This window comes from Halichoerus grypus, chromosome 2, assembly GCF_964656455.1.
Source record: "Halichoerus grypus chromosome 2, mHalGry1.hap1.1, whole genome shotgun sequence".
NCBI lineage: Eukaryota > Metazoa > Chordata > Mammalia > Carnivora > Phocidae > Halichoerus > Halichoerus grypus.
In genome coordinates, this window is record NC_135713.1 from 80,215,640 (window position 1) to 80,227,420 (window position 11,781).

Here is an 11,781-nt window from a genome sequence, read left to right on the forward strand (position 1 = left end):
TTAAGCCTAAATTAAACAAACAGTAAATTGCAAAGAACCATTATCCAGCCTTTCAAAATTAAGATGGTTTTGCTTTTAATGTAGTGTGTTACTGACAGTGAAGAGGCAGCCTGTTACCAAAGTTCACAACAGTGCTCTCATGTAATTTCTGGCAGGATTTCCCTTATGATTCTTGCTCTATCATTCTATTGTTTTCTGCATCCCAGCTGCAGATCTCATAGACCTTCCAGGGTGAACACTCTTCCCACCCCTGTCTCTAAGTAGTCTCTCATTCCTTTGCTTTTCCTTCCTTTGCCAGAAAGTGACCACCTGACCAGTCTTTCTCTGAACTCTGTTTAAACAGGTGCAATACCAAGAACTGAAACCAGATACTTCTCATAGCCCATGTAAAAGGAAGAAAAACAATCTTGGCTAGCCAGCTCCCAGCACTGAGGAGACCAGCATCTGTTTGGGAAGATAAAAGAAAAAGCCTTCAGCCTCAGCAGCATTTCCTTTCTTCCTGCTTTTTATTTATTTTGCCTTTTTATCATGATCGAGAGAATTTGTAAATAGTGTACAAAGGCATATGTCTTTGAAAATATACTTCCATTGTACAGACTCAATTTGCTAAAGGTTTAGCTGTTGCTGTGTGAAAGCCTTGTTGGCTGTGGATAATAACATAACACACTGGAACAACAAATAGAAGAATGGTAACGTTGGGAGATATACACTTCTCTAATTACAAGTGGAAGCACCAGAATATTACATTAAATGCTCAGCTGTACCCTGATTAAATCTACATAAAACGTAAATGTCAATTTGATTTTTAAAGTTTTTTTTTAATGTGACTATTTTTTATCTGAAAAGTAATCCATTACAGTTTTCTATGTTTTATACATTTCAAAAGAGAAGGGGGGAATCCCAAAATCTGAATTATGGAACAGATGCATTTCAATTTAACTTAGATTCTGACTTCAGATCCTGACTTTCATTCCTGTGCAAATTACTGAGATATGACTCGGCTTATTTTAAGCTAATGAGTGGAAGGTACATTCACTCTGTCAAGATAATCTTCCACACTCTACAAAGAAAACTTCCAAAGCTTCTATCATTCCATCTAAAACCTTAAAATCTCTACAGGATTACACATAAATACTGCCAGGTTTATAAATGATTGCCTATCTGAATTTTTATACCTACCACTACTTTAATTTGTACCGAGTTAGCAAGTTAGCAACCCAGTTCAGTTGTCGAAAATACTAGCAACCTAAATCCGTGTTGCTTTTGGTGTTTCTGTGCCTCTAAAAATATTTAATACTCAAGTGTTATCACACACAAAAGTATCTGCTTTCTCATAGATTACTGAAATGCTTTAATGCATAGTATGATTTTTGTTAGTGTGAATTTTAATGTAAAGAATGCTAGTGTGCTAAGTGATATGCCAGTGTTTCATTATATTCATTTACAGAAAAACTAATCATTCTTGATAATATGAATGCATGAAACCTATTTTGTAAAAAACAAAAAAAAATAAAAAAAAACAAAAACAACAAAAAACTGCTTATGGGGAGGGGGGAGTTTGCCTTTAAAAAAATGTTTCACTACTTACCATAGAATCTATACTTAAAAATTTCATTCCCAAGACTTATGGTAGTTTTTGTACCTAGCTCCCTGATAAATCAAGGGAGTATACCTCTGGAGAGAGAAAAATACTTTGGTGAGAATGTTTTACTTCCCTGACTGGGTAGCGGATTAAGCTTGGCTGAAATGCTGTAGAAAATGTTTTGCACTACTTTATTAATAGACTGGGATAGGGTGAAGGGGGGGGGTGGGTTATGATGGAAAAACAGAAAAGCCAGAAGCCAGAAATATATATTTCACTCTAAAGGAAGATTCTTTAAAAATAAATTTAATCTCATCAAAGCTAATTTTTAAAGTATTTTTATTTTAAAGCGACGTTGTTAAATACTATTTCTTATGATAGAACTATTTTGATCTGTTTATACACTATGCTTGAAAGAGAATGTCAATTAAATTCCCTTTCTACAGAAAGGCTTTGACCTCAATATGCTCTATTTAGCTCACCGTGTTTATAATAACATGCTCCTACCCGCATACCATCACTGTTTGTTGCTTAGACATAATACTCCATGAAGCTGATGTTCCCACAGAAAGTTTATTGATGGGATAATTTGTTTGAAATACCTTTTGATTAGACCTTGTGTGAGATTTATGTTCCGTGCTGACAGTGTCTACTCAAATGTCCACAAGCCTGATACTGTACAACTTCAGATGTACCTGGGGCATAGTAACCATTAACAGATGCCTAATTTTTGTTTCATTCTACCAACTTTCAGATGTTAAATTCAATGGTAATGTTGACTATACATTCACTGCATTAAATAAAAAAATCTTTTTTAAGTATAATCAGTACTCCTTTCTTTTTGCCTTTTTTTTTTTTTGTGTGGTTGAGAGAGGAGTGCTGGAGGACTATTTGCATATTCTTATAAATGACAGAGAAACTGGGTTTGGTTTGGACAAATAAAGGCTTCTCTGAAACCTTGACTATTGTATGAAACTCACTACCTTCGAAGGAGTGAGCATGCAGTGAAGTTGATAGAAGAGTACGAACTATCATCTTGAGGCATGAAATGATATTCAGAGGCATCTTCATTGCTTACAAAAGTACTACATTCACAGGCTGAAAAGAAGAAACTGTGTCTAATAAAATTTTAACTATTTCTTTCCCCTTCTCACATGGGTATACAGTTTTGCCTTTTGAAAGCTGTTTTAGTTTTGAAAGATTTTCCATGTAATTATTTTAAGATATCTTTAAGAGATTAAATGTCACTCCAGATAGGTGTGAGACTGCTAAATCCAGTAATCGTGTCAACTATTAAATATATTCTTCAGTGTCTTTTAGTAGTAAATTCCCTAAAGGTCAGTCACATGATATTGCTATTAACTGTAATTCCTAAGAAATGCGTATTTTAAACATTTTTTTTCGTTTATAAAAAGAACATAATACTTGCTCATTTTGGTACTGTTCACAGATTCAAACTGACAGATGCTAGAGGGATTCCAAATTACATTTGAACCATACTATGTGCTAGGATAATCTGAATTGAAAGGTTTTTTAAAAAGATTTTAAGTGATCTCCATACCCAAAGTGGGGCTCGAACTCAACCCTGAGATCGAGAGTCTCATGCTCCACTGAATGAGCCAGCCAAACTGAAAGACTTTTTAAAATGACTTTGCTTTGTGATACATTTATTGAATACCTCTTACTATTATATGACTTGCCCTGTCACAGGCAATGATCCAACCAATGACAGTATATTAAAATCAAATCTGAAGCTATAGTAAGAACAAAATTTAATTGATAGGTTTCTGAGAGTATCTTTTATAGAATTTTATTCTATATATATTTTTGAGTAGCCCAATTTATTAAACTTACTGAATTTATAATTTAAAATCTTTAATTTAAATTCAATTAGCCAGCAGATATAGTATATCATTAGTTTTTGATGTAGTGTTCATTGATTCATTAGTTGCATATAACACCCAGTGCTCATCACATCATGTGCCCTCCTTAATGCCTATCACCGGGTGACCCCATCCCCCCCACCCCCACCCACCTCCCCTTCTGCAACCCTGTTTCCCAGAGTCAAGAGTAGTCTCTCATGGTTTGTCTTCCTCTCTGATTTCTTCCCATTCAGTTTTCCCTCCCTTCCCCTATGATCCTCTGCACTATTTAAGAATTTTATTCTATATTTAAAAGAGAAAAAAAATTCAGTAGTAATCTCTCTTATTCAGGGACCTGGGAACTTTTTCTTTCCATTTTGATCTTAATATCCAAATGTCTGTAATGCTGTAAGTGGTGTAATTTTGTATTAACCAGTGTTATTCAGAGGCTTTAATTTCAGTTCATATGCTTGTTAAATGTACCTCAATATTTCTGAGTTTTGTACTCAGCATTAAAAACAAATAAAAAAAAAATGTATTATTAGGCCATTGATGTTCCAGAAATACAAGTAAAGAGATCCACCGTTATACTTCTTGCAAAAGCTTCAGGTATTATTAAAGGAATGCTTAAATTCTGGGGCTTAAATGTCAAGTGTGAGTAGGTGTATATGTACGGATGCCAATTCATTTGTTTGATTAGAGTATCTAGAATTAGCCTTTTCTAATTGTTCAGTCAAGTATGAATTAAAACCACATAAAAAATGTAATGAATACTTACAATAGTGTCATTCCTTGTAGTTATACTTCTCTTCCCCGGGATGACTGGTGTAACTCACTGAAAGAAAAAACACAAAACCTTCTTTTTTGGGGTGAAAATGTTAGGTCTTATGTCTTAGTTTCTACATCTGTACAGTGGCAGTCACATCGCAGAAGTTGTTATCAGCTGAATCTTTGAGATTTAAGAAACACCAAACAAAGTATCTCGTTATGTAAGAATACCATGCAAAAAACCCCCAAAACATTAAATGTCCAAAGCGGTCACCTGCCGCAGAAGCTACCACCACCATGAAAGGTTTGCTGGAAGGTCATGATTGTGGATGCACTCTCCCAAGGGGATTGGTGCTAAGAACCAAAAAAAGTGTAACAAGTACACAAATGGTCTCAAATGAGTTTTATATTGAGATCTTCCTTTCTTCATATTCTAAATTAATAACAAAGAAATGGTCCCTCAAATGTACAAGCTATATTTTTGTAGACAGGTTTTTTTTTTTTTTAATTTACATGACGGTTGTGTCTCCACATGTTACTGAACAATTATAAAACTCCATTAAAAAAAAAAAGTAATGGCACTGCTGTTCTGCTCTAGGCAATTAATAGCATTACTATATTAAGCTGAAAGCTTTATTTGTATTAAGAACAGAAATAGGTAAGTAGCTATGCCAAAGTTTTCTCAGTCTGTAGCAAAAGTAAACATGCGACATAATTCTCCCCTGCTGCAGATTTTTCAGTGTTCCTTCAAGAGAAAAGGAGCGACCAACCTGAGTCAGTGAAGGAACCTGCAAACCACATCGTCTCAGGAGGAATGCATTAGGGATCCTAAGACCTGGCTCATCACTGCTACTATGACAAGATGGTAGGCCAGGCTCAGTCCTACTTCCTATCAAAGACAAGCTTCAGGATGGCATGAGGCAACTTGAGGCAACATTTTATTTTGCTAGAATTCAAACAGTAACAAGTTTAGGGAAAATGCTAACTGCAGAGAGAAAGGTGCACACCTGGCCCCAACCACTCGTAGGTGGCTCTTGATTACAGGAGACTCACCTGGGACAACAGTCAACAGTAATTACAGAGGCAGCTGGGACTACAGAAGGGAGCTGGGAGGAAGGAGGTACCATTGCTCGTCCCAAGTTCACAGATCTAATAAGCCATCCAGAGAACTGGAAACCTTACAACTCAACTCGACATCACTCCCTCAAAACATCCCTCCTTTGTACAGCAGTGATCATGACAATTATAAGCCCAAATCGTAACCTGATACTGAAATCATGGAGAATAATTTATTGGTGTCAAGAACTAATAAACTCTTAAAAAAATTTCATCAAGACTGAAGTGTCTATTTTCTATTATACAGAGGGATAACATTTGTGTTTTTGCTGACTTTGTTGTGTAACACGGGAGGTAACTAACCCAAGTTCTGACCCAATCTTACACGATGGTATTCCTACCCCTAACCTTTGATCTGGAGCTCTTACACAGTAGATTCTGTTAACACAGAGAACTAGCAAACTTACAGGAGGGTCTTTGAAGCACAGAGGAACCCACTGGGAAAAGTCAAATACTTCATATGTTTGAAAAACTAGTTTTAAAATAGATCATTGTGGTGGTCCGTTTTATTTGTTTGAAGTTGAACATTAAAAATTTCCCTGTAGGATAAAAAAAAAATGCATTTTCAGCTATAATAGAGAAAACCTTTTTTGGGGGGGTGGTCATCACAAAACACCTGGCACTTGATAACCAAGAGTCAGGCACACCAACTCTTGTGGGGTGGGATAGCAGGTACATACCATTCTTGTGGCATTATGATGTTAATGCAGAGAACACAGAAGTAATTGATAACCCATGATCTCCCATGACTGTGACAAAACCCCTGACAAGCAGGTGAGAAATCTCCCCACCAAAACACATTAATGTGATATTCCCCGGTGCACTGTAATTACATTACTGGTATCCAATGAGTTTATATAAAATCATTGTTAAAATATTCTATTTTGAATTGTACTACTTAAAAGAGTACCTTACAAGAAACCATTTTCCTGGCCTTCACAGAAGAGGTGCAAAGTAATATGCTCTGGAGAACAGTGGCAAGACACTTTCACTCAGAATTCTCTCAGTGAAGAGCTGGCTGCCTGTATCTGCATTAGTGTTGTAAATAATACAATCAATAGTAAAAACTGAATTTTTTTCCAGGTCTGTGATGATATAAGAAAAAAAATTCTCAGTAAAACAGTAGTAACCTCCCTTCAAATAATAGACAAATGTAGCCTTCATTTAATCTGAGTGTTCTCCCTGCTTTTTGGTGTTGAATCTGAAAAAAAAAAAAAAAATCAGACAAGTATTTCTTCAGGTTCCACGAATACTTCTAAAATCAGAAAAGGCCAATAGTGAAGCTCTGTTCTCATGACTCTACACGGTAATTACATGAGGAAGTTTCATCTTTGGCAATTTAAAAATCTTCCTAGAGTAATGACCCCAGAACATGGTGACACACTACTTGAAAGGGGCTTAAAAAGAAGACTGAAGAAGCCTGCCAGTAAAATGATGAGCCAGATTCACTCTTAAAGGAGGGGCATATAGTGCAAGTATATATTTTTTGAGATCCGTATTAGATGATACTACGTTTAATTACATCGTTGCCTGAAGAAAAATGGCACGTTTTATTTTATTTATTTATTTATTTTTAAAGATTTTATTTATTTATTTGACAGGAGAGACAGCGAGAGCAGGAACACAAGCAGGGGGAGCGGGAGAGGGAGAAGCGGGCTTCCCGCTGAGCAGGGAGCCCGATGTGGGACTCGATCCCAGGACCCTGGGATCATGACCTGAGCCGAAGGCAGACGCATAACAACTGAGCCACCCAGGCGCCCCGAAAAATGGCACATTTTAAAAATGTACTTTATATTTTAAAAATCCAGCAGATGCCAGTTTAAATAAGAGCTTCAGAAAATTTTCAAGACTAGATTCTCATTTATGTTAGAAGCATTACTTTCAAAAATAAATGAGTTACTGGCATTTTAAATATAAATCATGTTACAGAGAAACTTAGAGAAGCAAAGAAAATATTCGAAACTCTATCATAAACACAACCACTATTAGCAACGTATTTGCTTATAATTCCCCTATGTAATTTTACTTGAAGTAACTTTTAATTACATCCTTTTTAAAAAAGAACTAAAATTAGTCAAGAAAAATGGCTCTGAGAAAACCAGTCTAACCTTTTATAAATGGCTCTCAACCTCTCCTTAAGCCCATTTCCTCCGATAACATGACTTTGTGTGAACTTAAACGTAGTTTGAAAGGAAGAGTAAGGGAACTAAAGCCATGGGGAAGGAAACTAGATTTGCCTAACCTTTAGGAAAGGGCTGAATATGACTAGTCTAATAATCTATTTCTGATAATACCAGTAAAATAGGTATTTTTATTCTTCTTTTTGATGGAGTTTCAACTAAAAGAACCTCCCATAAAACAATTGTATCAACCCTTTGGTTTATTGAACATTATTCAAAATTTTCAAAGATAGTTTAATTTATTCCTGAGAGTAGAAAATCTGCCTATATGCTTTTTGTCTGATTTTTATACCTTCATTAACTTTTCAATCAGTTAATTACCTTCTTGATTTTTTAAACCTAATGACTCCTAACCATTCTCCCCCTCATCCCTTTGCCCAGTTTTATAATTCACTTTTATAATTCTGCTTGTAAGGTTTCATGAAAAGCTCTTTAAAATGCATAATTTTACTGAGTATTACTTATTGCTCTGTAATTTCATCTCTATGTAGTAAAAAAAAAAAGAAACAATGCAAAACAGAAATGCATCTTTGGGATGAAGTCAGATACCAAAGATACATATTCGTTAAAACAAAAACAAAAAACTATTATAAATCAAACCATTCTGGTCATTAGAAAAATTTATCAGTGTCATGACATAAACCATTGCTGACCTAACCTTTAAGTTGAGAAGTACTGACAACAAACTAAGTTCTTTTTATCTGTCACCACTTTAAGATTAATGATTTTTTCAACATGACTATTTATGTCATTTTGAGGACAGAAAAATGGAGAATCATTGGAAATTTTAGTTCATCTACTATTAAGATAAATGATAGCATAATAGGTGTAAATTCAAAGCTGGATTCCATATTTTCTGTTCAGTGCAATTTATCTGCTGGAATTGCTAAGCAAATTTTTAAAAAAACTTCCTTTCTTCAGTAGAACTAAATCCTATGTTCCAAAGAGTAGTTATCCATTCTCTATTAATATTTAACACCCATTATGCATAAATGTTCATTTGCTCCAATTGAGATGCTTTTGAGAGGAAGATTATATTTACCAAATCTGGGTTTACTATTCTAAAAAGATTTGGGGGCAATAAAACAATTGGTGGAAATGTTTGTTTTAATTCTAATTGGAGATGGCTAATTGTAAATGCTTGAATAAGGAACTTTTATTTTTTGGTCTATGTTAAGGGCATTATTACATATTATAAATTACATATATAAACAATATTATATACTTGTTTTATTAGAAGTATTGTTTTTATAACAACTGGTAACTGCTGGTTACTTTGCTGATTTAATACTATTGGATCTTAATTCAGCAAGGAGTTTAAAAACCCAGAAAAGTTCACTATATTTGTTTGTAGAAAGAAAAAAATAAATACATATTCAACAGTACAAAGACAGTATTATAAAAAAAAAATCACTTCTATCTATTACTAAGAGTTATAGTTTAGTTTTTTTTTAAACCTATAGTTTAAGTGTATTCATAACAAAAACTACATATCTGCACTTATAAAAAGGCCTATAGTAATGAGTTCAAATATGTAAGATATTGGGAAATATTGGTATATTAAATATATAAATTATCATTTTGCTTATAACACAAAGTACTCCCAAATAGCAGACTCCCCTAAAAGTGAGTCATTTGGATTTGTGATTGGAAAATGTTAAGAAGCCTCTTTTTCAAGTAATTTAATCTACTTGACCCTCTAACAATTCACATAAATTCATGTTTATGTCTTTGTTGCTTGAGGCTTTCATAAACTGGAAAGCACTATTTGAAGACTAGTGTTTATTTAAGAGGAAAAACTTTTAAAAAAAATCTAGTGATCAATGATGTTAAAATTATCTTTTGTTTCATCTGAAAAGGTCTTCTTTTTATAAAATTTGCAAACCTTGAAAGATATATGCTTTGGAACCAAGCAAAAACAATACCACAACCCCTTCTCATTGATTTAGTCCAATAATTTCTAATTCTGTATCAGAGCAAATAATTGTCAGAGTATATCCTCCTACCACAATTCATTTCAACCTACAAGGTGAATTTTTTGATAACATAATTTGATTTACAAGAAAGAGTTAACTATTCCATGTTTCCATGGAACTGATGTCTGCAGTTTTGACAACACCAGGCACAGCCTAATTCCAATAATGCCATCGCTGACCTTTCTAACTCAATCCACATTTGTTATAAAAACAATTATCATTCAGAACTTTGTGAGCTCCACGTCAGCAGGAGGTGCGACTGGCCTGGAAGCTACGTGATAAATGCCTGAGGGAAAGAGTGCCTCATGTCACTCAAAGATGACCCCTTCCTACTGCTTCAGGAGCAACAGTGACAGGCTCTCATCAAGTTCATAACTTAACTGAAAGGTGTGTAAAGGCATATGGATTGCACATTCCAGCAATTGTTTTCATGTGATGGTATTCATTTAACTTTCTGTAACAGCATAGACAAAAATGGCAAATGTTTCCTGGCATTTAGATAAACTATCCTAGCATTAATGCATTTGTATGTACCTGGGAATGCGTCTTAGTTCGCGAAGACTGCAAAAGCACACCCCACATTCTACTCTCTCTAAAACATAATTGCTAAAATCATAATGATCGAAGGGTTAAACTATTAGATCTGTGTAATATTCACATTTAAAAACTAAAATAGAAAACCAATTATTACTGTAAACTTTAGAAACACACAGAACTGAAATTTTTTTCAACAGCCTACACAGAGGGCAATAAAAGTAACAATATTTCAATCTAATTTACCTTCCTAGACTATAAACTTTTATTGTAGTCAGCCCATTAAGCAATACCACCTGGAACATAGTAGGTGTTCAAGAAACAATAAAAACACTGATTTCGCATTTGATTTATACAAGGATGAATGTTTTCCCAGTCATCTTGGAATTAAGGAAACGACAGAAAGTGTATATAAATGGACCACTTTTTTCTGCATTGCGAAATTAATAACAAGCTAGAAAACTCTAACTTTGAAAAGACCCTTCCTAAGGAGCTGCCAGTAAACATTCTAAAATCTTTTCTATTCCAAATATTTCTACAGATTACATATGGGGAAAGCTGCATCTTAACAGCTCAGAAATCTTATTCCAGCCTTTATTTACATTTGTAATAAAGGCCTTGATAGGCTTTTTTTTTTTTTTACACAAGTCTATTGAATTACAGATATGAAATCTAGCAAAGTACATGAAAGAATAGCATAACTCAGCCTTGCCTTCGGTTGCTGGAACTCTGAGCCATTTACAACTAAAAGCCAGGACTTGAAAAGCCTATGAATTTTATTTATTAATATTTCTATTTCCTCTACCTCTAAGATCAATCTGAAGCAATTATTATATTTTCTAAAATAAAGTTTAAGCAATAATATTAGAAAAAAAGTTTCTCATTGAAGATTTAAATTTCATATACATTTGTTTAAATTCATGTACATATATTGGTATTGTTAACTAGGACACAGAAAACAGTAATCTGTTTGCCAAGTGGTACTTCTGAGTAAGTGCAAAACTACAGTGACACCTTATTAAAATAGGCAGAGAACTCAATGGCATTTTTTAGTGTTAATACTTCATATCATCATGAGTTGTAGAAGTTGGCAGAAAGAACAGTTATGAAACATTAATTCTAATTGCAAGTAGATGAATATTTCTTAAGAACATTTAATTTAAAAAACTACTTTTCTTAGCAGTGCAAAACCCTAACTCATGATGTTGGTTATTTTATTAATTTAGAATTATTACCAACTTGAGCAATTACTATCTTGCTTAAATAATTTGTTATAACTAAAAAGAGAAGGTAAGAAGTAGAAAAGAAGCCAACATTTATTAAGTGCCATATAAGGTGATAGGCTAAGAATTCTATCATAACACAGATAATACCTGGTGTTACTTTCATTTGACAAGTAAGAAAGCAATAGCTCAGAAACAAACCTGCCTTATAATTTAGTTAATAAGAAATTAGACATAAGCATGCCTATTAGATGTCAAAATATGTTTTTAGGTTTATATTAGTTGCCCAAGTAAACATTATTCCCGATGCCTTCACAAGTGAAGTAAAGTGGCTATTCTTCGGAATGAAAATGTTCTTATTCATCATGTTGGGAAACACTTTACTAAATCTGAGCATTTTAATATTCCTTAGATAGTCTCTGCTAACTCATGGTTTCTCTGACACTCTGGCAGATTAAGTATATATTAACGAGACTTTTAGGTTTTGACATTTGAAGGCTAACTAGAAACAACTAATATTTCTTAAAGTATGTGTAAAAA

The 11,781-nt window shown here is 33.9% G+C and overlaps 1 protein-coding gene across 12 annotated transcripts in view; it reads left to right on the forward strand.

Moving 5' to 3' along the window:
- MCTP1 (multiple C2 and transmembrane domain containing 1) overlaps window positions 1-2,406 on the forward strand; it is a 506,871-nt gene extending 504,465 nt beyond the window's left edge. For 11 of the 12 annotated variants that reach the window (XM_078067054.1, XM_078067050.1, XM_078067059.1 and 8 more), the window contains one exon: window positions 344-2,406. In XM_078067054.1, coding sequence (XP_077923180.1) covers window positions 344-362 — 19 coding nt within the window. In that variant the 3' untranslated portion in view covers window positions 363-2,406. The remainder of the gene's footprint in view (window positions 1-343) is intronic. The other variant, XR_013445693.1, reaches the window with a different exon arrangement.
- The last annotated feature ends 9,375 nt before the right edge of the window (window positions 2,407-11,781 follow it).